General features: G+C 66.3%; 4 protein-coding genes across 4 annotated transcripts; 1 reads left to right on the top strand and 3 right to left on the bottom strand.

The window, feature by feature from the left end:
* The first annotated feature begins 561 nt into the window (after window positions 1-561).
* Window positions 562-3,897, top strand: CHLRE_03g162500v5 (uncharacterized protein). Its single transcript, XM_043060727.1, has 3 exons — window positions 562-1,138; window positions 1,622-1,878; window positions 2,072-3,897. The coding sequence occupies exons 1-3, from the start codon at window positions 960-962 to the stop codon at window positions 2,452-2,454; spliced, it is 819 nt and encodes a 272-aa protein (XP_042925856.1). The 5' UTR covers window positions 562-959; the 3' UTR covers window positions 2,455-3,897.
* Window positions 3,898-3,899: 2 nt separating this feature from the next.
* On the bottom strand, window positions 3,900-9,251 carry CHLRE_03g162450v5 (uncharacterized protein). Its single transcript, XM_043060726.1, has 9 exons — window positions 8,901-9,251; window positions 8,717-8,802; window positions 8,040-8,166; window positions 7,645-7,793; window positions 6,672-7,346; window positions 6,317-6,428; window positions 5,888-6,030; window positions 5,309-5,463; window positions 3,900-5,085 (listed from the first exon to the last, which is right to left on the bottom strand). The coding sequence occupies exons 1-9, from the start codon at window positions 9,007-9,009 to the stop codon at window positions 3,921-3,923; spliced, it is 2,721 nt and encodes a 906-aa protein (XP_042925855.1). The 5' UTR covers window positions 9,010-9,251; the 3' UTR covers window positions 3,900-3,920.
* Window positions 9,252-9,309: 58 nt separating this feature from the next.
* CHLRE_03g162400v5 (uncharacterized protein) lies at window positions 9,310-17,851 on the bottom strand. Its single transcript, XM_043060725.1, has 12 exons — window positions 16,942-17,851; window positions 16,465-16,704; window positions 15,785-15,971; window positions 15,336-15,463; window positions 14,833-14,919; window positions 14,244-14,411; window positions 13,827-13,895; window positions 13,355-13,466; window positions 12,572-12,804; window positions 11,883-12,253; window positions 11,222-11,555; window positions 9,310-10,988 (listed from the first exon to the last, which is right to left on the bottom strand). Exons 1-12 carry the CDS (start codon window positions 17,464-17,466, stop codon window positions 9,681-9,683), a joined length of 3,762 nt encoding a protein of 1,253 aa, XP_042925854.1. The 5' UTR covers window positions 17,467-17,851; the 3' UTR covers window positions 9,310-9,680.
* A 48-nt stretch (window positions 17,852-17,899) lies between these two features.
* CHLRE_03g162366v5 (uncharacterized protein) lies at window positions 17,900-23,901 on the bottom strand. Its single transcript, XM_043060724.1, has 10 exons — window positions 23,680-23,901; window positions 23,348-23,502; window positions 23,105-23,184; window positions 22,800-22,871; window positions 22,389-22,512; window positions 22,154-22,227; window positions 21,083-21,754; window positions 20,454-20,685; window positions 19,970-20,253; window positions 17,900-19,727 (listed from the first exon to the last, which is right to left on the bottom strand). Exons 1-10 carry the CDS (start codon window positions 23,823-23,825, stop codon window positions 18,258-18,260), a joined length of 3,309 nt encoding a protein of 1,102 aa, XP_042925853.1. The 5' UTR covers window positions 23,826-23,901; the 3' UTR covers window positions 17,900-18,257.
* Window positions 23,902-23,917: the final 16 nt, after the last annotated feature.

Raw genomic sequence — 23,917 nt, 5'->3', positions numbered from 1 at the left:
GAGGTACAGCTATTCCAACACACACAGACACACACACAAATCCTTACCCCGAAGGTTGGCTGTTGGGGTTTTCACCTGCCAAGGCTTAAAGAGCATTTTAGGGCGTGAACAGCCGGCGCAGGCTAGACCTCGTGCATCCTGGGCGGCCCGCCTCGCATCCCCGCTGCATCCCCAACGATGTTCGCCCAACCCCCAACTCGCCAAGCAGCCTCACTGCCGTCACGCGTGTATTCATGCACCCAACCGCGATCAATCGATTATCACCCACCATAGGCCCGTTTGGGGCCGAGTTTCAGCAACAGCATTAGCTAGGTAGGCATGTCAAAAAAGTATGTAACTGGGATTTGCGCATAATATGTGTATGTCCGTGCTTAGTCTGAGACGAAGGCATGGCGATGCTTTGAGAGCTCTCGGGGTGACTGACGTGAGTGTTTCATGGCACTGCTGGCGTGCTAGCCGCTAACAGCAGCGCGACCGCGGGCGAGTGCCGCCTTGGACAGTTGCTGGCAGGTGTAAACCTGCTTTATACATCATAGATTGATTCACTAATAAGTAAATAATGCAGTCAGCTGTAGCTCTTGTTAGCGCTTGGCCTTCTGCCTTTCACCTGCAAACGCGCGCTAGCGAAGTACGGAACGTTGTTCGGCGTCCCATTATCATAACAACGCCGGTAACAGGCTCTTAACACTTGCACTTCAAGACATTTACTTGTACTCCTTGACACTTTGTCGAGCATTTTGCATCGCCTCTAACGCCACAACAACTCCAGTCGCGACAACGTTCCCTTGACGCAAGAACCCCAGCCAGAATTACGCCGATGTATTCTCAGTACTAAGCTCTCAACATTAGCGTCGATTTAGAGGACAACGACGCTTAGGCGCCCGACGCAACCACCACTCCGACGCTGGTCGCGCGTTAATAGCGCGTCCTCTCAGTCCGCCATGCGTCCAGTGGCAAACATGTGCTCTGAAACAAGCACTTCGGGCCGTGAACACTGCATATCATCAGACCAGCAAGAGGCAGCATGCTGCTGGATTTGTCTTCAGGAGTCTGGCGTACAGCGGAGCCCGTGTCGGTGTCCAAATTTCGTCCACAAAACCTGCTTAGCAAGATGGCAGGTCGAGCGGCTCGGTCGCAGGTAGGGCCTTGGAAAGGGTGTGCGCAGTGCATCGCGCCCGGTTACATCCAGCAACACTTGCTCCCCTCTCTCAACTTGGAGCCAGCGGCTGCATCAGCTAATAGCTGAGTCCAGATATCATATTGATCACACAGCCAAGCGCTTGATGGCTGCTTGGGGGCGGCGCGTCGCATGCAACGGAAACATAATTGCAGTCGCCAAAAACCGCGCCACCGAGCTTGGCGGCCTTACATTCAGCGCATCGGGGTGTAGGGCATTATTACTTGAATGCTCTGTCTGGGTTAAGCGACCGACCCGCACTGTCCAGCAACTCAGCAACGTCCACACCCAGAGTTCGGCAACCCCCGGAAAACCGCCGGGGCCGCCTCCCCAACTCCTGCGCCCGCGCCCCGCGCCCCGCCGTCTCCCTCCCCCCCTTACCGCCCCACACCCACCTTAAATCAGCCCCCTCTTTTCCATTGCCCTCCCCTCACGTGCTCACAGCGAGGAGCGCTCCTGTCGCTTCTGTGACACGGTGCTGCCGCCCTGGCAAGAAACGCTACTGCCGCAGCGTGTCAAACCCGCGCCCGAGGCCATGATCAACGTGTACGGCCCCGACGGCTCGCTGCACCGCCTGCCGCTACAGCCGGGGCTGGCGGGGCGGCGGCGCTTCCTGCGGGCGGTGCGGGCGGCGCTGCGGTTGCCGGACCACGCCACGATCGAGATGAGCTTCGAGGTGGCGGTGCCGCTGCCCTCGCACAGTGAGTGGCGCGGAGGGGCCCTAGGTTACGTCGACGTCAGCTTTTGGTGTTGCAGCTGGGGTCGGGCTAGGGATGAAAGTGTCAAAGCAGTTTGTGTGAGACGCCGGACGTGGGATGAGGTCTTAGTGATGGATTATGGCAAGCCGCTAACCGCATGTGCCCCCGCCTGTTGTGTGCGTGTGTGTGCCCACAGCCGGCTCGGGCCTCAGCCCCAACAGCGCCCTGATCAACACCCAGGACTTCAGCCTGGCATCACACATCGCCACCGTCAACGCCGGCATCCGGAGGGGGCGCCAGGGCGCGCAGGGCAAGGCGCCGGCGGCCGCCGCGCCGCAGGAGGCCGCGCCAGCGGCCGAGGAGGAGGCGGAGGCGGCCGCGCTAGCAGCAGCAGCTGAGGAGACAGCGGCAGCGGAGGCGGCGGCGGGCGTGACGGGAGGGCAGGGGCAGGGGCATGCGGGGGTGTCAGCCGCGGGGCCGGCTGGCGCGACGTTAACGGCGCCGGCGCGGCCGCCGATGCTACGGACGCAGGCGGACACGGAGGGGAGCCCGCGGTTGTCGAAGAGGCACCGGCGGTGAAGTTGTGGAGCTTGGTGTTTTGGAGTCTTTTGAGCAGTTGGATGCGGTCGGGCCGTGGCTGTGACAGGCGTTTACGTTGGTGGTACCTCATTTGGTTGGTTGCAGTACTGGACATCTGCGTTGACCGCGTTTGAGCGCGCGCTTTGCGTGCGTTGACGTGAACTTGGACAGTGCGCCTGAGCGGTGCAGAGGTGCATGTGCGACGTGACGTGACTTTGACGTGAGGGTGAGGTTTCGTTCGTGCCAGTAACGCAAGGTTGACCCCCAGCAAGGGGTCTCCAGCAATGCGGGACGCTATACATAAGACTGACCTCTTGGACTGATCCAGATTTCTTAATGATGTTGGGGACCCGTTTCTGGTGCTTGTGCATACACTTTAGGAGCTTCGGGGACGCCGGCTGTTGTAATGTAATGCATCGGATGCATGCAAGCCGGCGTGTGGCGTTTTTTTGGGTTGCACTGTGCATGTGTGCATTAAGGGGGGGGGTAGCAATCGTTTGCTTGCAGCAGCTTGTGTGTGTGTGTGTGGGGGGGGCGCACATGTTTCTCCCGCGGACCGGATGTGGTTGCTGGGCGTGCGAGGCAGACCATGGCGGTTGGCCATACACACGTTTTGTTGTGTGTTGGATTCGGGCATTGTCAGGTGTCAGGCTCAGGGGTAATGCTGCTGGATGCTGCGGCAGGTCTGGCGAACACGGTTTGTAGCGATTTGGCGCATGGATCGTGGAAGAGCGTAATCACGGCCGCCACCTCATATGGAAGCCTGCATTACGAAGTGACGCAGTTACTCCGTGCGGGCATTGTGGCAGGTGATTGTGGGGAACAGATCCATGGCGGCAAGTTAAAATGTTAAATACCTTGACGGCGTCTGCTGTGCGGAATCCGCGCAGCCCGAAGTAAGGTGCATCCAATTGCTGTCTGCCCCGGATACCCCTGGTCGTATTGTGCTGCGTGCCGTCAGGCCACCCAACCATGCATTTCCACCGTGCAAAGTCCGATGCGGCTGCGGCGCCAACCAGCATCCTCTTCCTTCTCCTTTGTAAAGCACTCATTAACAGCAGTGGGCGCTGCATTCCATGAAAAATGCACCGTAGTTACCGAAACACATACGTGCAAAAACACACTGCAAGGCAAAACCGCACAGTAAAACCGCTATGTATCGCCGGTACGCCTCGAGCGCTGGAATTGCCCTGTCTCGACTTATTCGTTCATTAGCATTCATGGTTCCGAGTTTGCGCGACCAGTTTCATAGTATGGCGCGTGCGCGGCGCGCATGCGGCGGATGGGTCTCGCCGCGGTTGTGCCAGGTTAGTTCCATCCATGTTCCGGAAGCGTAACTAACTCATACATCGGCCCCCCGGGTGGGCCATACGCGTGGGCCATACGCCCGGCCCCCGGCTTCACAGTCCACACACGCTGCTTAACCGCAAATGCGGCAAGGCACATGCAGTCACAGCCCGACTGCTTTAATACGCTGCTGCTCGCTGCGCCACAGCCTCCCCCGCCACACCAACCTCCGCCGCCTCCGCCTCCTCATCCGCCTGCGCCGCCGCTGCCGGCTCCGCCTCCGCCTCCCCCGCGACCGTCTCCGCTACTGCGGCCGCCGCCGCCGCCGCTGCCGCCGCCGCCGCGGCATCCGCCGCCGCCAGCAGCGCCGCGCTGCGGCTCCGCGCCATCCGCACCAGCGGACTCACGCCCACCTGCGCACCCGCCAGCGCGCCCACGCACGTCAGCGCCGACTGCCCCGTGGCCCGCCCCGCCCACCGCGGCGCCGCGGAGCCAACAGCGGCCGCAGCAGCAGCAGCGGCCGCAGCAGCTCGGGCGGGGCTCACGGCAGCGCTCGAGACTGGGCCCAGGCTGTGCGTGCGAAGCACGGTGGCAGACGGGGCGGGGGACAGCCCTGCGCCCTGGGCGCCGGCGCCAGCGGTAGCGCCGCCGGCGCCGCTGCCGTGTTGGGACAACAGCTGCTGCCGCCGTAGTGAGGAGTGGGCGCCAGCTAGAGGCGACGGCGGCGGCAGCAGCGCTCCAGAGGCGGCTGTGGCCGGCAGCGGCGGCCGCCGCCGCGGCGACTCCGCATCCGCAGGCGAGTCCGCGGCGAAGCAGCCTGCTGCCGCCGCCTGGGCTGCCGCTGCCGCTCCCACCGCTTGCGCCGCGGCCGCAAACGGCGTGGCGAGCCCGCAGCCGCGCCCGGGCCGCGTTGATGCCACTGGCTGAACGTGACCGGCTGGCGCGGCTGCTTGTTCGGGCTGGCGGCCCTGCAAGGCCATCCGGTGACCATCCCTTGCGCCGCCCTGTGCCCCCGCCTCCTCATCATCACCACCACAATCACCAACACCACCACCGCCGCCGCTGCACAGCTCATAGCCCGCCGCCACCGCCACCACCACCGCAGCCGCCGCCGCCGGCTCCTGCTGCTCGCGCCGCAGCGGCACGCCCGCCAGGCCTGCCGGCGGCGGCGCGCCCGGCGCCACCTCGGGAATCCACGCCAGCAGCGGCAGCGGCAGCAGCAGGCAGGCGTTGCACAGCGCCACCAGCAGGGTGAGGGAGGCGCCGCCACCGCCGCCGCCGCCGTCGCCGCCGGGGTCGGCTGGCACGCCGCACAGCCGCGTCAGCAGCGCCCCCAGGGCGCCGCTGCAGGTGCGGACACACAGTGCGGATAGAAGCATGGTAGCGGTCATAAGATGCGACAACGCAGCCTAGCGCATGGCCGGCCGAACGACCGCTGCCACGCGGGGACTTCGCCTCAGAAGAATACACACACCGTACGTCGCAAAGCAATGGAGGCTAGCTCGCCCAGGCCCTGTGCCCTGTGCCCCACACCACGCCTTCCCTCGCCAAAAAACAAAAACCCCACCTGAGCGCGCCGCTGAGGTTGAGCAGCGAGTAGAGGCATGCGTACAGGGTGGCCTCCACGCCGGGAGGACACACGCGCGCCGACAGCGCCAGCAGCGGCGTCATCATCACCTCGGCGATGGCGGACAGCACCGCGTAGTCGCCCAGCACAAACACCTGCTGGGGAGGGGGGGGGGTTGTAAATTCCAGCCCAAACTAAACCAAACTGAGCGAAAACGAGCGGGGGGTTGGGTTGGGGGGTTGGGGTGTGTGTGTGTGTGTGGTTGGGCAGGGTGCGGATCGGGGGCCGGGGGATGGAAAGAAGGGGGCGTGGGAGGAGGCACTTGGACATGCTACCGCACGCCCCGCCCCCTGCCACCGGCCTTCTTCTCACCCACCTGCGCTTTGTTTGGTTTACCACAATTATTTATAACCCCCCCCCACCACACCATCCCATGGATGGCTACCCCCCCATTCCCCTCCCTCACGCCCGCCCGCCCGCCCACCCCCTTCTCTCTCCTCTCCTCCCCGCATCCATGGCCCCGCCCCGCCCCGCCGCTCCTCTCCCTCCACCACCCCACCCCACCCCCGCAGCCCGCACCTTGTCGCTGATGCCCAGCCGCACGTTGGCTCGGGTCACCAGCAGCAGCTGCGTGGCGGACAGGGCGGTGCCGGCCGCCGCACAGCCCAGCAGCATCAGCTTGAGCGGGGCGCGCACCAGAGCGGTCTGGTACAGCAGCACACCTTTGTTTGTGTGTGGGAAGGGTGGAAGGGTGGGGAGGGTTGGGGTGGGGTGGGTGGGGTGGATGGGCGGATGGAGTGAGGGTGTGGCGTGGGATGCATGGGGCGCATGAGGTCCCGGGTTCCGGGTTCCGGGACCAAACCGCGCTGCCCCGGACCCCCCTCTTGATCGTTGGGTTTGGGCCTACCGTACAAAACAACCCCCCCCCCACACACACACACATACACACACAAACACGCGCTCCCTCCCTCCGCTCCCAACCCTCCTTCCCTTCCTCCTTCCCCTCACCCATCACTCCCGCGAAGCTGCCGGCCAGGTACACCAGCTCTTGGAAGGCAGCGCTGAAGTGCAGCACGTACACCTGGAAGTAGAAGAGCGCCGAGGTGGGGGAGGGGCAGGACTGCAGGGGCGGAGGGGGAGGGGCAGGGGGGAGGGCGCGAAGGAGACACAGCGTTTCTTAGTCTCAATTCTTTTGAGTGTCGTGTGGCATGTCTGGAGCATCAAGGCTGCCGCGCTCCGCACCGCACCCCTGCTGCACGCCTCCGGCCCCGCTCACGGCTGCCTCCTCTCCCCCCCCCACTGTAACCTCTCCGTCCTCCGTAAACGGCTAAACCCCCCCAGTTCCCGCACCCCCGCTTTTTACCTGCCACAAGAAGATGAACAGCGCCGGCATCGCGATGTGCGGATCCCGCAGCGTCACCCACACAGCGCGCAGCAGCGGCAACACACCCGCCGCGCCGCCGCAGCCGCCGCCGCCGCCGGCTGGTGTGATGAGCACCTTCACTGCCTCCCCTACGAGCCCTTCCTCGCTCGCCTCCTCTGCTCCGAGCAATGGCAGCAGCAGCGGCTCCGCCTCCGCCTCCGCCTCGCCCTCGCCTGTGCCGCCTTGGTCCGCCCCCGCTGCCGCTTCCCGCGCCCGCACCAGACTCACCGTCGCCCGGACGTCTACCCCCGGCCGCACCCGCCCACCTCCTCCTCCTGCTCCTCCTGCCATCCTCTTGCCGTACCCCGCCTCCTCCTCTTGCTCCTCCCCTCTCCTTTCCCACGGCCACCACCGCCGCCACCACGCCTTGCCGCCTCCACCTCCATCTCCCCTCCCCCTGCTTCCCACCCCCGCCCCCACCACCCGCTGCACCCCCACCCGCTGCTCCTGCAGCAGCGCCGCACACGCGCCATCCAGCAGCAGCCCCGCCGCCGCCAGCCCAAACACAGGGCGCGGCCCGGCGGCGTCCAGCAGGCGGCCGGTGGTGTAGGCGGACAACAGGGCGCCGGCGGTGTAGGTGGCCCAGGACAGGCCCTGGTAGAAGGAGGCCACGTCCTTTGGGGGGATGGAGGGGAAGGGTTGTGGGAGGTGTGTAAAAAAACGAAACGAAGTGGGAGGTGTGTGTGTGTGTGTGCCTGTGTCTGTGTCTGGGGGTGAGGAGCAGGCCTGGAGGATGCGGGGGCGCGGCGGGACACATGGCATGTATCTATTCCTCATGTACCCTCGACACAACACCTTTTCGTTGCACAGTCCACTTGCACCAGGCCCCGAACCACCCCCAGTCCGCCACCCCCCTCCCCACCAGCGCCCCCTACCCCGCCCCCTACCCCGCCCCCGCCCCCCCTTACCCCACCTGGCTCCTGCCCTGGCTCATGCCCACCAGCACCGCGTCCGCAATGACCTGGCTCCAGGCCGTCGCGGCCGCCGCGCCCACCAGCAGCCCCCCCGCAGGCAGCGCGCCCAGAGGCTGAAGCGCCGCCAGACCGCCCCAGCAGGCGGCGCCTGCGTGGGCGACCGTGTGTGTGTGTGTGTGTGTGTGTGTGTGTGTGTGTGTGTGTGTGTGTGTGTGTGTGTGTGTGTGTGTGTGTGTGTGTGTGTGTGTGTGTGTGTGTAGCATGTTCGCATCGGCAAAAGGGCCAGAAGGCCATAAGAGGCACGCGCTACACGCGCTCTCACACATGTGACCGGCACGCACACACTCTCACACATACGCGCTCCCTCACCCACCCCCACCCCACCCCGCCCTACCTAATATGCCCACTGCCAGCAGGTAGCTCTTGCGGCGGTACCCGCCCAGCGGCACCAGGTCGATCAGCAGCCCCAGCAGCGGCGTCAGCTCCCACGGCAGCTGGCCCGCCGTCTGGAACAAGCCGGCCTGTGGGGGGGGGGATGAGGCAGGTAAGGGGGGAGATGGGAAAGAGGGTTCGGGGGAGGTGGGGGGGGGAGAGGGGTTGGAGGGGGGGGGAGAAGGGGAGGGGGGGAAGGTGCGTGGTGGTAGATTCAGTGGCAGGATAGTGGAGGCAGGCGACAGGCGGAGAGGGGAAGCCAGTGAGTGACTAGCGGTTGTTTAAGGGAGGGAGGGGGAGAAGTGATATCGCGGTGTGGGTGGGGCAACGCCGAGCGGGCTGTGGGGCGTCAGGGTAACCGCGTGCCCGCGCTCACGAGTAACTTGGTTGCAGGCTTGCGGCGCCAGCTGTGCAAAGGAAGTGTGGGCTAGAGGTTTATTCGACGCACGTCGGCCCAATTATACGTTATCCGTCTGACCAAGCATGACAGACTACCCCGGTAAAAGTAGCCTGGGGGCGTAGTGGGGGCAGTCGATGAAGTTGGAAGGACGCGCCCGGATCCGCTGGCAACCGCCGTCGTTACTGGCAGCTGCCCGCTACTCTCTGTTAGCGGCCCCCAATCAACCCTCCCAAACTTACGCTTGCCGGGCCCAGGCCCAAATTGTCCTTTGCATAGTAGGACACCGCAAGAGTGCCCATGTCCAGCACGCCCTCGACAAGGTACACTGCGAAAAGGGGCGGTCGGACCAGAGCGATGGCACGGCAGGCTAACGCAGACGGCGAAGGGGCAAGCTCGCAGGCGGTGACGAAGAAGCTCGCTTACCTATCGAGACGGCGAGTAGGTCCCAGTTCCAGTCAATTCGGGTCAAGACGCTGCGCGAATGCGGCCCTTCATCGTCATCTGTATCCGCCTGCCTCGCTGGCTCCGACATGCCTGCAGGCGCGCTAATGCTGTTTGTCATCCTCAAATCGGGCTGCTTGACATGCGTCTGCGCTTAGACGGGGGGCGCGAGACAGCTCTACAGCCCGCGCTGCGCGGGCGTCCCAGCCAAATCCTTAGCAGTGAGACCATGTTGAGTTATTTTCAAAGAGCATAACGAGCCAAAGGAACAGAGAGCGGAGGTCTGAAAGCGGTAGCCGAGCCCGAGCCCGGAAACGCGCCCAGCGGTTTGCGAAGTCAGTCGCGCAATATCGCGTTAGCTATGTGCCAAGACGCCAGCAGCAGGTTGCGTCATGCAAAGTTTCCACTTTCAAAAACAAACTCACCGGTCAGCTAAAATCGGACCCCCCCACCCCCCCCAAATCTTCCGGTCATGCCCGGGCCTCCCGCGGTTCCGAATTCGCGAGCCGCCCCTAGCAGATCTGCAAGCCGAGCTGAACCGCTTGCATGTCCATCTTACCGACGCATGCTGGCATGCAGTTGACCACCTAAGCTGCTTCAGATCAGCAGCTGCAAGCCCACGCGAGGCGTTCGGCCCCTCCCCCCCCCGCCTCGCTCGCCACCCCTGAACAATGGTGCAATAAGAGAACGCGCCTTGCCGCCCACCGCGCCCTGCCCCCGAGCCCCCCCCCCCCCAAAGTAAAACACGACACTACCACAATATCACCGGTGCGCCGCCGCCGCTGCCTGCGCCACCCACTCCCTGAACGCCGTGAACTCGCCATAAAAGTCACTGCCCAAGCTCACGTCTCGCAGTGCCAGCGCCTCAGCCACCAACCGCCCCACCGCCGTCACTGGCGAGCCGCCGCCGCCGCCGCCACCACCCGCCGCCGCCGCGGCCGCCGCCAGCTCCCCGGCAACCACACCGCCTCCGCCACCGCCAGCACCAGCCCTACTCCCGGCCCCGAGCGCCAGCTCCACCACCACCCGCACCAGGCGCAGCGCCGCACACCGCACCTCATCCGCCGCGTCGTACAGCCGCGCCGCGATGGCGGCGCAAGCCGCCGCCAGCGGCGGCGCAGCCGCCGCGCCCTCCGCCGGCGCCGGCTCGGCGGCGGCCGCCGCCAGCGCGGCGGCGGCGGGCGGGCAGCGCAGCAGCATGTTCATGACTGCGCAGGCCTGCAGGCGGCAGGCGGCGGCGCTGGTGGCGGCCATGCAGCCGCCCAGCCGCGACACCAGCACGCCCAGGACCTCCACCACCACCGCCCCCGCCCCGGCGGCTGTAGCAGGCGCCGCCGCCGCCGCCGGCTGCGGCGCCGGCAGCAGCAGCAGCCCGCGCGCCAGCGCGACGTGCGCGCAGCGCAGCGCCGGCAGCAGCGCCGCCGGCGGCAGCTCCGCCGCCGCGCCCAGCACCGCCGCCAGCACCGCCGCCAGCTGCCGCGGCAGCTCCGCCGCCACCGCCACCGCCTCCGCCGCCGCGGCATCACCTCCGCCTCCGCCGCCTCCGCTGCTGCCGGCGGGCAGCTCCGCCGCCAGCGCCGCCTCCAGGCACAGCAGCGTCACCGCCGCCGCCCGGGGCTGGCGTGGCAGCCACGACGCCACGTCGACCGACACGTGCGCCAACACCGCCGCCAGGCTGGCGACACTCCAGGTCGGACCCGCCGCCGCCGCCACCGCCGCTGCCGCCGCCGCCACCCCCACCGCCGCCGCCGCCGCCGCCGTACCGCTATCCACCTGCATGTCGGCGTCCGCCGCGCCGCCACGCACGCCGGCGCCGTCGCCGTCGACCTCCATCGCTGCCGCGTCGCTGCTTCTACCGCCACCGGCATTAGCAGCAGCAGCAGCAGTAGCAGTAGTAGCAGTAGCAGCCGCCAGCGGGGACGCGGCGGCCGGCTCGGCCGGCTGTAGCACGGCTGTGAGCCGGTCGTCTGTGGGCGTGAGGCGTGCGGCGGCCAGGGCGGCGGCGGGCAGCATGAGGCGGCCCAGCACCCCCGTGCTCAGCAGGCAGTTGGGGGAGGCGCCGGGCTGGGCCTGTGAGGACACACACATACAGACACGGTACCAACAAGTGAGGAGGGTTTGTAAGCGTATCTTAAATGCCGTAAGGGTTTGCTCTGTTAGGCTTTTATGTGTGCGCGCCGCTTGGCCGGGTCAGGCTGCGCCGGTTTGGAAGGCACACGGGCCCGTCATCTTCAGCTCTCCCTGCAACATCAAGACCCAAAGCTCACCACCCCCGCCCCGTCCCCCGCCGGCCCCTCGCTCACCCGCGCCAGCAGCTCCTGCCGGTGCGCCTCCACCATCGCATCCACACCGCCGCCGCCGCCGCCATAGCCACACACCTCCGCCAGCCTCGGCATCAGCCCGCCCTCCACCGCCGTCGTAACGGCGGCGTCGGAGGCCGCCGCCTCCGCCGCCGGCGCCATCGCCGCCGCCGCCGCCACCGGCGCCATGCCTACGGCGGCGGCGGCGGCGGCCTGGGCGTGTGCGGCTCGGCCGGGCGCCCGCAGGTGCAGGCACACCCACAGCAGCTGTGCGGCGTGTCGGCCACAAGCGGGGCCGCAGGTCGCCACCAGCTGCTCCACCACCTCCTGAAGCGACCTGCCAGGGGGTGTTGTAGGACGGGATGCCGAGGAGGAGATTGATGGAGGGTGGGGATTGGGTTGGCGTCAGGACGACGGCGGCCTTGCCCCGGACAAACAGCGGTGCTCGTACGAGGGAAAGGCCACTGCAGCCAAGCGGCACCCGTCCCCAGAACCGAATCTCCTATCCTCCTTTCGGATTCCCGCAGCCCCATTCCCAACCAGCCCCCTCGGGATTGGAACAAACCACCCTGCCACCTAGCCCCTTTCCATACCACTCACCCCACCCCCACCCCCACCCACTGCAGCCCCACCCACCCCCCACCCCACCCCGCCAGAGCCCCACCTGCGCACGCGGCTGTCCTCACTGCACAGCAGCGGCTCCCCCGCCAGCAGCGCCAGCACCGCCCCCAGGTGCCCGTCAACCGCCCGCCGGGGGCCCGCGCCACGCACCACACACGCCAGCGCCTCCAGCGCCGCCGCCCGCGTCCCCAGGTCGCCGCCACCCCCGCCGCCTCCGGCGGCGCCGCCTCCGGCGGCGCTGCTGCTACTGCCGCCCGCTACTGCTACTGCTGCTACTGCCGGGGCTGCAGCTGCTACAGCCTCGTCGCTGATGCGCGGGCCCAGCAGCTGTAGCGCCACCTCAAAGTCGGTGAAGGCGCCGATCACGGCGGCGGCGTCGCGCACGGCGGGGCGCACCTCGGGGTCCGAGATGGCCTGTGTGATTATGTGTGATTGTGTGTGATTGTGTGTTAAAAACGAATTGAAAGCGCGCGCGTGTGTGTGTATATGTAAACGGAGGGCACTCGGTGAGCAGCAAGGCGGACTCACCGCCTTTCCTCCCTACAATAGCGGCGACCGCGTCCCTCGCCTGGCAGCCTCCGCCCTTGCGCCCTGTCTCCTCTCCCCGTCCCTCTCCCTCTCCCTCTCCCTCTCCCTCTCCCTCTCCCTCTCCCTCTCCCTCTCCCTCTCCCTCTCCCTCTCCCTCTCCCTCTCCCTCTCCCCCACCCCCTCCCCCTCTCCCCCCCTCCTCACCCTGCAGATTGCCGGCAGCACCAGGTGCAGGTGCGCCTCCGCCGCCTCCTCCACCAGCACCAGCTGTGTGCGCAGCAGCGCCGCCGCCCGCTGCCGCGCGTCGTGCAGCCAGCTGGTCAGCTCCTCCGACAGCGCGCCCACAATGCGGCCGAAGTTGGACTGCGCCAGGCGGCGGGTGCCCAGGCGCGGGCGGCAGCGCAGAGGGCCGGGCAGCACAAACACAGCGCGGCCGCCTGTTGGGGTCGGGTGGGGGGGGGAGAGGAGAGCGGGGTGGGGATGCAAGGATTGGTACAGAGGAGTGTAGCGACGTCGACAGCAGGCGTAGGGGCGCGCGCACCGATGACCGGGGTGGGTAGTTCATTCCAATCCCCATTCCAATCCCCAATGCCAAGGAGTGATTATTTAACAAATAAAGGCGTAGGGGGAGTGGAGGATGAAAGATGGCGGTTGCGGAGGATGAGGGGCGCAGTGGCAGCGCGCCCAGGGGCTAATGACAGGCGCAACAGCATGACATTACACGCACACAGTTCGTGTGGTTGTGGGCGAACTGCCCCCCCCCTGTTCTTTCCCCCGGATTAAAACACGCCACATCATACCGTCACCCGCCCACGACCACACACAACAGACTCCCACCCCCACGCCCACCCCCACCCACCCACCCACCTACCCACCCACCCACCCACCCACCCCTCTCACTTCACTTGCTGTCCGCGGATTCCTCTGCTTGCATCCTGTCCCCACTGTTTCCACCCACCCACCCTCCCCTCCCGCCCAGGCACCCACCGAACACGGTGTCCTCCTGACCCGCCGCCAGCGCGCCGTACACGTGCGCCGCCGCGGCCGCCGCCTGCCAGCCCACGCCATGGGCCTCCTCCGGCAGGTACGGCAGCATCTCCTGCGGGGCGTGCGGGTGTGGTGGGTGTGGGTGTGGTGGGTGTGGGTCGGTGTGGGTGGGTGAGTATGGGTGTCGGTGGGTGTGGGTGTGGGTGTGGGTGTGTGGGTGTGGGTGGGCGGGTGGTTGCGGGTGGTGCAGGTGGTGGACGCGGTGGTGAAGTTGGTGGGTGCGGGTGGTGAAGTTGGGCGAGTGTCGCGTGTCACGAGGATTGCGAGTTGGGCAGGGCGGCGGCGACCAGGCGCCCCTACACTCCACGGCGCGGCCCTCACCTTTCCACTTTGTGTGGGGCTGAACAACTGACGCTGTCTCCAACCTCCCACCCCGCAAGCCCTGCCTCCCCTCCCCTCCCCTCTTTCACACCTTGAGGTCCTTCTCGTGGTCTGCCTCGTACTGCGCCCCCAGTCGGTCCAGCAGAGCCACGGCGTCAGACTGAAAGGGGGAGAGGAGGAGAGGAGGAGGGAGAGGAAGGGCGGGAGGGGGAGGAGGAGTGCGGAGGTGGGGTGGGTGGGGGGGGCAGGGGCAGGCACACCACATGGCATGGGTGTTTCGGCGCTGGGGACACGGTACCTCCGTGCGGCAAGAGCTCCACCCCACCAGGCACGTCACCTGCAACCCCACCACCACGACCCCCCATTCCCCCCTACACCCCAACCCCCGCCCCCACCCCCTGCTTGTATCCTGTTCCCAATCTCTCAACCTTGCAACCCCAACCCCAACCCCCCACTCCCCCACCCCATCCCCCCATCCCCCATCCCCCACTCCCCTTCACACCCGCACCTGTATCTCGGGCGCCTCGTCGTTCAGTGCTGACAGCACGTACGGCAGCAGCCGCGCCTCGTGGTCCAGCCGCTCGCGCAGCCCCGTCATCCAGTCGCCCAGCAGGGACAGGAACTCGCGCCGCACGGCCGGGTGCGGGTCGGCAGCTAGCTTGCCGCAGAAGTTCACCTGCGGGGGTAGGGAAGGGGAGGAAGGGGGAGAGGGAGTTGTAGATACCAGCCCAAACTAAAACCTACCCAATGCAAAAGAGCGAGGGAGGGGTAGGAGGAGGCGGAGGGGTTGTAAATACCAGCCCAAACTAAAGCAAACCAACTAAAAGGGGAGGAAGGGCATGGAGAGGTACATAAAATTTCAGGGGTTGAGGTGGTCGTGCATGGACCACAAACTCCGAGCGCCACCGTGCAGCCGGCGTGTCACACATACACACTCACAGCACACACACACACACACACACACACATACACACTCACAGCACACACACACACACACACACGCACACACGCACACACGCACACACGCACACATGCACACACGCACACACTACCCTCCCAATACACACTCGCCCCCAACACACACAGCGAGGCCCTACCTTGAGGTCGTCGCCGTAAAAGGCCTTGACGGGCACCACATTGGGGTCGCGCCACGCCACCATCTCCAGGATCATCTCGTGCGCGCCCTGCGTGTGTGCGCACACACCACCATCCCGCATCACCGCGCCGCATCACATCACACAGCATCGGTGTGAGCCAGGCCAGCGTGTGCCAGAGGGTACCGTACTGGCCAGGTAGGGCAACGGCCGCGCATGCAAGACAAGCAAGACGGCGACCTCAGCAGACGCAGGCACACACAGCCTGTACCTCTCTCCTCCCCATACTGGAAAGGGCTACCCCCGGTATGGCGCGTGTTCCTGCTGGACGTCGGCGCTTCCATGTTTCATACAAACCGTGAATGGCTATCTCCCCCCTCCCCTCCCCCTCGCCCCTGTTGCTGCCTCCCCCCCGCACACACACACACACACACACACACACACACACACACACACACACACACACACACACACACACACACACACACACACACACACACCCCTACCTGGTGCATGGTGGGCCTGAGCGCCCCCAGTGCCGCCAGCCGCACCCGGTGCCTCTTGGCGGTGGTGAGCGGCAGCAGCGCCGCCACCAGCTGCTTGGACACAGGCTGCAGCCGCAGGCCCAGAGCGTCTGATGGGGGGGGGGGACACGGGGGGGGGGGAGAGGGGGGGACACATTCACACATATACACATACACACATGTAGAGGGGGGCGGGATGGGGCAGGGGCGGGGGCGGGGGAGACGCGGGGGCAGCGGCGCATACATTGAGTGCGGTACAGGGCCCAGGCATTCCTTCTTCCTTGTCCAGCCCACGTGACACTCATCCACACCCACACAGCCACGCGACCAACCCTTCCCTATGGTCCCTTACTTGAGCCAAACCCCTCACCTCCCCCTTGCAACCCCCCCCACCCCCACACACACACACCCTCTATCCCCCCAAGCCTCACCATTCAGCGCCCCCACCACGGCGCACGCCTCCTCCTGCACCTCGTGGAAGGGGTCCTCGCACAGCGCCTCCACCAGCGCCGCCGCCTCGCCCGCGTAGCCGCCGAAGGACTTGCCCGCCAGCGACACCAGCGTGTGCAGCAGCCGCGCCAGCGCCAGCCGCACCTCCTCACACGGCTCCGTCAGGTTCTGGAGGGTGCAGGGTAGGGGCGTGGGGGGATGTGGGGAGTTACATGCATGATTAGTTAGGGAAGTGGTGGATGTGGGTGATGTGGGTGGGATGGGGCTGATGTGGGGAGTGGGCTTGTTGGGGGCGACCTCCTAGTTGTGATTCCATTGCTTTATCCTGCGTGGACGGCTGACCCGGAGGAGCCCTCCGGTGGGGCCGCTGCTCCAAGGTCCCTGCCCCGCGCGCCCTCCCTTCGGCCCCCTCCACTCGTAAGCTTCAAATGGTGGTGCCTCCTCGCCCGCTACGCGCCCCACTTACCCCTCCCCCTCCCCCCCATCCCCTCTTGCCCCTTTCCCCACCTTGCTGCACCCGGGGGCCACTCGTTGGGGCACGTCAACCCTCCCCCCCTCCCCCCCTCCCCTCCCCCTCCTCCTCCCCCCACCCCATCTGGTTTAGTTTGGGCTGGTAATTACAACCCTCCCCCTACCTCCCCCTCTTCCCCCTCTCCCCCACCTTGCCGCCCTCCTCCCGCCGCATCACGCGCTCCGACACCACCGGGAAGGCGTACGGTAGCAGCGCCAGCACCGCGCCCGGCGCCGCGCGCAGCAGCCGCGTCAGCGCCACCACCGCCGCCTCGCGGCTGGTGTCTGCCGGGTCGTCGAAGCGGCGCAGCAGGGCCTTGCCCAGCCCGTCGCCCTCCAGTCGGTCACACAGCCAGGACTCGGACAGGGAGGGGTTGTCCAGCAGCGCGGCCTGTGCGGGGTGGGGAGTGTGGTTGGGGTTTGGTTGGGGGGTCGGGGGTTTGGGGTGGGGGGGAGGGTTGGGAGTGGGAGTGGGGGTTGGGGGCGGGTTGGTGGGAGCGGGGAGCGTCGACCCCACCATCTAACACAAACGTCTGACAGCCACCGCCACCGCCACCGCCACCGCCACCGCCACCGCCACCGCCATACCATGCACATACACGCCTCCCCCCCTCCAATTCGCCCGCACCTGCACGTCCTGCAGCGCCTTGCGCCGCGCCGCCGCCGAGCTGTCCTTCAGCCCCGCCACACACCGGGCCACCAGCTGCTGCGCCGTGTCTGGATCCGGCTTGCCACCCGCAACCCCGCCCGCTGCACCCGCTCCTGCTGCTGCACCCGCTCCTGCTACTGCTACTGCCCCTGCGGCACCAGCTGCAGCCTCAGGGATGGGGCCAGGTGCTGCCGCGGTTGAGGCACGCTGCACGAGCTGCGCGGCGTAGGTCTCCTGCTTCAGGCCCCCGGCGGCAGGGCGCTTGGATCCAGCCCCGCCGGCGGGGCCTCCGGATCCAGATCCGGATCCAGCCACGTCGCTGCTGAATCCGTGCCACAGCTTGTTGAAGTTGACCGCCTGGGCCTTGGGCGCGGGGTGGGCACCCTTGAGCTGGGCCCAGATGGCATCCACCTTGCTGCCGGCCCCGCCTCCGGCGCCCCCGCCTCCGGCGCCGCTGCCGCTTGCGCTGCTACCGCCTGCCCCCGAGCCGCCTGTACCGCTCATGGGGGCGACGGCTGTTGCGCGAGGGGGGCGTCAAAGGAGGGCAACGCGGCGACCCCCGCGGCACGCGCCGGGTTGGGATGCCTCCAGGCAGCAACTGAGAGCCGGTCGTTGGCTGAGATTTGTGTCAACCAATGCAGCAGGAGTATGTTGCAGTGAATATTAGAAGTGGCTCGTCAGCACCCAAAGGCGACTGGTCAACTTCGATCCCCACGGGACGAAGCTTCCTGAAAGCCGTTCAATGTAGAAGCTTTGTAGAATCGATCTAAGAAGCAAATGAAAGGCAATCACGCGAATTGAAGGCAGGCAGTTTGGTGACTTCGCGAAGCGATAGGGCTGCCCTACGGTTGCGTAAGCTGCCGATTTGCTGTCGCTACACTAGATAGATGTAGATAGTAATATCGCAAGCAGTCCCTGGCACCAATCAACAATCGGGTAGCGATTGGCCCATTCGGCACGCCGGACCGTGCCCGACCGTCCACGCCTTCAGCTGTGCTGCTCTCCCTGTAACCTGCGACCCCGGCTCGACACATACTCAATCACCGCTTTACGTAATCCAGTGTCGCCTCTGAGTATGTTGCTGCCCTTACCTCCCTGGTAACATCCGCTTGCAAGGAGACATCCCAATTTGGGCCGAGGTTAACATGTGCGGCGGAGGGCCACCGTATGCAGTCCCCAACGTGCACACGCGCAAACAACATCAATGGTACCAGCAACCACCCAGTCAACACCACCCAGCAATCCAGGGTCAATCAATTCCCTTGCGCCTCAGACCTCAGTCTCCACGGCCGCCACTACCGCTTCACCTTCTTCCCGCTCGTGTTCTTGCCGGTGGCAGCACCCCCACCCAGTCCGCCTGGGGGCGCCACATCGCCGCCATCACCCGCACTGACACCCATCCGCCCACAGCCACAGCCAAGCCCGCCGCTGGCCACCGCACTGCTGCTGCTGCTGCCGGCGCCGCAGGTCAGGTTGCCTGGCACGTACCAGCCACTGCCACCCCTGCTGCCGGTGCTGCTGCTGTTGCTGCGGCTGCTGCTGCTGCCGCCGTCCTGCAGCTCGCCTCCGCCGCCCGCAACTGTCATCCCGTAAGTTCCATTCATCAACATGGAGTTGGCGCTGCTACTGCTGCTACTATTGCTGCTGCTACTGTTGGTCGTACGGCCCTCACTGACAATGAAGTACAGCATCATACCACTGGCCATGTGCAGCTCGGTGTGGCAGTGGAAGGCGAACACGCCCGGCGAGGCCGCCACGAAGCGCACCAGCGAATAGCCGTACCCGTCCGCCGCCGTGCTATTGCTGCTGCTGTTACTGCCGGTAGTGTTACCTCCGCTGTGGCTGGTGCTGCTGCCACCCTGGCCACCGCTACTGCTGGCAGCAGCACCCGGCGCAGGGGCGGCGGCTGCGGCTACAGCCTGCGGCACGGGCACGATGTCGCGAAGCGGCGGGTCCCGCGGGTTGTAGCTCCCGCGCCCCGCCGCCGCCAGCGCCGCCACGCGGCCCCAATCCAAGTCGTCGGTTAGTTCATCGGTGATGCGGCCGTTACCGGTTGCCATGATCCAGAATCCGGTGCCGTGCAGGTGCATGGGGTGCACCATCATTGACGGATTCACCATCGCTAGATCCACCACGTCACCCAGATCCAACCGAATGCCGTACGGCACGCCGCCACCGCCGCCGCCGCCACCGCCGCCGCCGCCGCCGCTGGCCTCATCACTGGATCCAATGCAGTGCCCGCCGCACAGCGGCTCCGGCGGCGATGAGGCGTTGCCTGCGGGGGCTGTTGCGTCTGCCGCCTCCGCCGCCGCCGATGCAGTTGAGATGTCGAGTATGGGCAGCCGTGTCGGTGCGGTGAAAAGGTTCCAGTTCAGGGACCAGCAGTACTTGGAGCGCACGCCGCCGCCACCCGGCAGCGGCGGGCAGCCGCCACCCACACTGCTGCTACTGCTGCTACTGCCTCCGCCACTCCCGCTGGCACTGCCACTGCCACTGCCGCTGCTACTGCCGCTGCTGCTGTTACCGCCATTGCCAGCGCCGGTGCCGTTGCTACGGCCACTGCTGTCTTGCGCTGCAGTGGGTGGTGGTGGCCCCGGCGGTGGCGGCCGTGGCGGCAGTGTGGTGTGGCGGATGGCGCCGGGAGGCAGGCCGTACACATTGCCGGGGCGGGCGGCGCGGGCGGCGAAGCCGGGGGGCGCCTGCGCGGCGGCCTTGTCTGGCTCCGCGGCGTTGGCTAGGTAAATGGTGAAAGTCTTGGTGGAGGCCTGTGTGGGTGTGTTAGGCAGGCGTGTGCGTGTGGGTTTGTGGGAGGGGTTTGTGAGAGGTTGTGTGCGGGTTGAAGTGAGGGATTGTTGAGGAACAGAAACGTTGGTAGTTTGGGCTCAGACAGGTGAAGAGAGGGCCGCAGCATGGCGTATGGCGGCGAGGCCACCTGGAGACGGACAGACCCCTAGAGCGAAGCGGGGGCAAAGCATCATTAAGCGCGTGCGCTCTCTGCAACACACACCTGCGGCGGCGGCGGCACTAGCGGCACGCCCGGCCCGGCTCTCAGGGAGGTGTCGTTTTTGGTGTCCAGCACGCCGCCCTGTACGGCCTGATCCCGCACCAGCGCCGCACACGCCCGGGCCGAGTCCGCAGGCGTCACGGAGGCGGTGGCGGCGGCGGCGCGGGTGGCGGCCGCGACCCGGGGGTCAGTGAGGGGGTCGGGGGCGCCGACGTACGACAGCACGGCGTGTGTGTCGTGGCCGTTGAGGGTGGTGATGTGGATCAGGTAGTTGGCGGCGGAGGCGTCTGTGGCACGTGGACAGGCGGGCGTGGGGGGTAGCAGTTTAGCACAGCATCACGCGCAAGGTCGGGCGCTTGGGTTAGTTGCACAGCTGCAGACAACACGGAAACGACCACTCCCTAAGCACGTTGGCCCAGGCTTCGACGCAGCATGTGCACGGCAGCGGTTCCCCACGCCTCTACCACCCCCATTCACACCCACTCACTGGCGTGCAGTATGAAGTCCACGCGCTCCCCCGGCGTCACCACCACGCCCGCCGCCGGCCGCGGCGCTACCGGCCGCCCGTCCAGCGCCGCCACCGTCAGGCGGTGTTCCTGCACCCGCACCGCCAGGCCCCAGGAGCTTGTGGCTGCGATGAGGCGAAAGCGGTGGCGGCCGCCGGGGCGCACCGCCAACACCGCCGGCCGCCCCGTGGTGAGGAGCGAGTCGCCGTTGACCTGTGTCAGGGGGGGGGCGGCGGGGAAGTGCATGCGTACGAACTTATGAAGACCGGAGATATGCTTGGAGGATACAGCGGAAGTAAGAGGTTCACACACCGCCCCAAGGAAAACGGCCATGGACGGACACCGTGTGCGGCGCGAACAGGTCAGCGTGGCTGGCTGGGCAGTGAAAGAACGCAATACGCGTTGACGACGTCGGTGAATCAAGCGTGCGGCCGCCTCTCACGGCACCCTCTTCCCAGACCATCCGGCCAGCCCTTGCATCCCCATGCTCCGCGGTCCATGGGTTCTGGGTTGACGATGGGTTACTTCGGGATTGGAACGAACCTACCCCCACCCCTCCCCGCCCACCCCTCGCTCCCCGCCCACCTCTCCCCGCCCACCCCTCACTCACCTCCAGTCCGTACCAGGGCGCATCCGACAGGTCCTGCCCCGGACACCCCGTCATGCTGCTACTGCTGTTGCTGCTGCCCGTGATGCGGCTGGCCTCGTTGCTCTTGCTACTGCTACTGCTATTGCTACTGCCGCTGCTGATGCTCATGTTGCTGCTACTGCCGCCTCCTTCCATGTCGCTGCTACTGCCTTTCTCACCGCCTTCCCTGCCGCCCATCTCCATGCCTTGCATGCTATTGCCACTGCCGCCGCTGCTGCTGCCACTGTCGCCGCGTTCCGCACCGCTGCTACTGCCTCCGCCTCCTTCCGCCCCCGGCCCCGCCTGTCCCATTCCCATACTCATGCCCATACTCATTCCCATGCTGATGCCCATGCCGGCCATGCTCATGCCGCCCATACTCATTCCCATGCCGGCCATATCGCCCATGGCGCCCATACTCATACTCATACCCATGCCGTTCTCCTGCAGCCGCCGCAGCTGCTGGGCAGCACTGACGTTGAACACGTCACCCAGCAGCATCACCTGATCCGACAGTGGATCCGGCTGCGGATCCAGATTCGGATCCGGATCCGGCTGGCCGCCGCCGCCGCCCCCCTTGTGGCTGTCGTACAGGCTGTACAGGGGGTCGTTGGGGTCCTCAACCACCAGCGCGCCGCGCAGCCCCTCACCCAACTGTATGTATGTAATTAAGCGGGACGTACGCACGACAGTGGGGGGAAGGCGTGTGAGGGCGAGCGAGTGTGCGGAGGGATGGGGCATGTGGGCCCTGCGGGGCCTGCTGGGCATGTTGAGCCTGCAACATGCTTGGTTGAGAAGCTGCTGGGATTTAGGCCATGGGTTTAGACCGTACCCCGAGCTGGGCCTTGCCAGTGGCCGCAGCTGCAGCAACGCGCGCCCTGGTGGGGGTCGTGTACTTCCTGGTTTACCCATGGAAGTGCATCGCCCACCTCCACACATGCACACACACACACACACACACACGCGCGCGCACACACGGACACACACATGCACACACGCACACACGCGCTCTGGTACCCCCCGCACACACACGCACGCACGCACGCAACGCACCTGTCCCGGCACGTGGGAGTGGTACCACAGCGTGCCGGCATTGCGGGCGGTGAAGCGGTAGCTGAACACACAGCCTGGAAGCAGGAGCGGCAGTAGCAGTAGCAACAGCGGCAGTAGCGGCAGCAGCAGTAGATGAGAAGGTGAGGTGCGAGTGCCAATAAACCACTCCCACGCATACAAACACACACACACACATTCACACACACGAATGCCCTCCTCACCCCTCCCTACCCACCCGGCGGAATGGGCTCCTGCGTGAGTCCCTGCACGCCGTCTGCCCACGCGTCCTCTGGCCCCAGCACCAGCCCGTGCCAGTGCACCGTCACACCCGCCGCCACGTCCACGTTGGCCACATCCACCTGCGCGATTGCGTGCGTGCGTGCGTGTGTCCATGGAGCACACAAGAGTGGGTGGATGGGTGGCGTGCGGGCGCCAGCAGGCCAGGCCAGCAGGCTGCCCACCACGCACGTACACCCAGCACACGCCACAGCGTTTCCCGACCACCCACGCACGCCACACAAATCCTGCATGCAGCACACGCGCGCACACGCACACATGCACACAACACAACACAACACAACACAAAACACACACAGTCACGCACACACACACACACATGCACACACGCACACACACACGCACGCACCTGGTACGTGCGCCCCAGCGTCAGCCGCAGCTGGGGTCCCACCCGGGAGCCGTTGAACGCCAGCCGCTGAGTCTGTGCGAGTGTGTGGGGGGGTGGTGGTGGTGGTGGGGGTGGTGGTGGTGGGGGGGGAGGGAGGTGGGGTCGTGGGGGCCAGGGCCAAGGGAGGTGGCAAGGCGTGTGTATGTGTAGGGGTACGTGCGTGCATAGGGGTACCGCAGGAGTGTGCATGGAGGTAGGGCTTGACCGCTACCCTGCCCCCCTCCCTCCCCTTGCCCGCTTGTCCTCGCTCGCCCTCTCCCTCGCACCTTGGACCCGGTGTGTGTGGTGATGGCGAGGTACAGGCGCTGGGTGCCGGCGGGGGGCGGCTCGGGGAGCTCGGGGCAGCCTGCGTGTATGTGGTTTACACGGAGGGACGCCGTTAGTTGGTTAGCCCCAGCGCCTCATCAGCAGGCTATCTAGTACCCTGCCGCTGAAGAGGAGAGCGACGCATATAGTCACCACCAAGCGAGGACACGTTAGTTAATGCGGCGGGCGGGCGGGCGACTTACGGCAAACGGCTTTCGTAACGACGACGGTGTTCGTGCCGCCGCCAGTTGCTGCTGCGGGCGCCGGACGTGGCGGTGGCGGCGGTGGTGGCGCTGGTGCTGTTGCTACTGCCGCTGGTGCCAGCGGCGGCGGAGCGCGGCCGGCGACGCACGGGAGCCTGTAAGCGCCGCAGTAGCCGGCAGACCGTAACTAACAACAATGGGTAGGTAGGCTTGCTGTCGGGCTTGCGATCAAGCGCCTCGCGACTACATGGCGGGAAGCCAGGGCTCGCTTTCTTGCGGGGTGTGATGTATGGCACAAGAAAAGCCTACAGCCTACGCCGCGGACAACGTACCTTGACACAGCTGTCACGGCGAGCAGTAGCAGCAGCAGCAGCAGCAGCAGCAGCGGGGCAGCAGCATCCGGCGACTGGGTCGCGGCGGAGGGTCCGCTGCAGCAGCGGCGGTTACTGCGGGGCCGACCGCCGGCGCTTGACGACATCCTTGTATCGTCTCAGGAGTGCTGCAACGCGATGTTCGGAATCCTAAAAAATAATTGGGAGTCAAGTTGGGTGGCGTAAGGTTTCTGGAGCG

Source organism: Chlamydomonas reinhardtii, chromosome 3 (genome assembly GCF_000002595.2).
Source record: "Chlamydomonas reinhardtii strain CC-503 cw92 mt+ chromosome 3, whole genome shotgun sequence".
NCBI lineage: Eukaryota > Viridiplantae > Chlorophyta > Chlorophyceae > Chlamydomonadales > Chlamydomonadaceae > Chlamydomonas > Chlamydomonas reinhardtii.
The sequence above is the reverse complement of the archived record's forward strand: the minus strand, read 5'-3'. Positions and strand labels throughout refer to the sequence as shown.

Excerpts from the sequence above, each read along its gene's own strand:
- CHLRE_03g162450v5 (XM_043060726.1), bottom strand. The coding sequence starts at position 9,009 with ATGTCGGAGCCAGCGAGGCAGGCGGATACAGATGACGATGAAGGGCCG. Across the intron at positions 6,031-6,316 it reads CAGCTTCGCGGGAGTGATGG|GTGTGCTGCTGTACCAGACC; the intron begins GTGAGGGGAAGG and ends ACACAAACAAAG. Across the intron at positions 5,086-5,308 it reads AACCTCAGCGGCGCGCTCAG|CGGCGCCCTGGGGGCGCTGC; the intron begins GTGGGGTTTTTG and ends CCGCACCTGCAG.
- CHLRE_03g162366v5 (XM_043060724.1), bottom strand. The coding sequence starts at position 23,825 with ATGTCGTCAAGCGCCGGCGGTCGGCCCCGCAGTAACCGCCGCTGCTGC. Across the intron at positions 23,185-23,347 it reads CGTTACGAAAGCCGTTTGCC|GCTGCCCCGAGCTCCCCGAG; the intron begins GTAAGTCGCCCG and ends ACATACACGCAG. Across the intron at positions 22,513-22,799 it reads CGCTGGGGCGCACGTACCAG|GTGGATGTGGCCAACGTGGA; the intron begins GTGCGTGCGTGT and ends GCAATCGCGCAG.
- CHLRE_03g162400v5 (XM_043060725.1), bottom strand. The coding sequence starts at position 17,466 with ATGAGCGGTACAGGCGGCTCGGGGGCAGGCGGTAGCAGCGCAAGCGGC. Across the intron at positions 13,896-14,243 it reads ACGAGGCGCCCGAGATACAG|TCTGACGCCGTGGCTCTGCT; the intron begins GTGCGGGTGTGA and ends TCCCCCTTTCAG. Across the intron at positions 10,989-11,221 it reads GGCAGGAGCTGCTGGCGCGG|GCCCAGCCCGGCGCCTCCCC; the intron begins GTGAGCGAGGGG and ends GTGTCCTCACAG.
- CHLRE_03g162500v5 (XM_043060727.1), top strand. The coding sequence starts at position 960 with ATGTGCTCTGAAACAAGCACTTCGGGCCGTGAACACTGCATATCATCA. Across the intron at positions 1,139-1,621 it reads GTCGAGCGGCTCGGTCGCAG|CGAGGAGCGCTCCTGTCGCT; the intron begins GTAGGGCCTTGG and ends ACGTGCTCACAG. Across the intron at positions 1,879-2,071 it reads GGTGCCGCTGCCCTCGCACA|CCGGCTCGGGCCTCAGCCCC; the intron begins GTGAGTGGCGCG and ends GTGTGCCCACAG.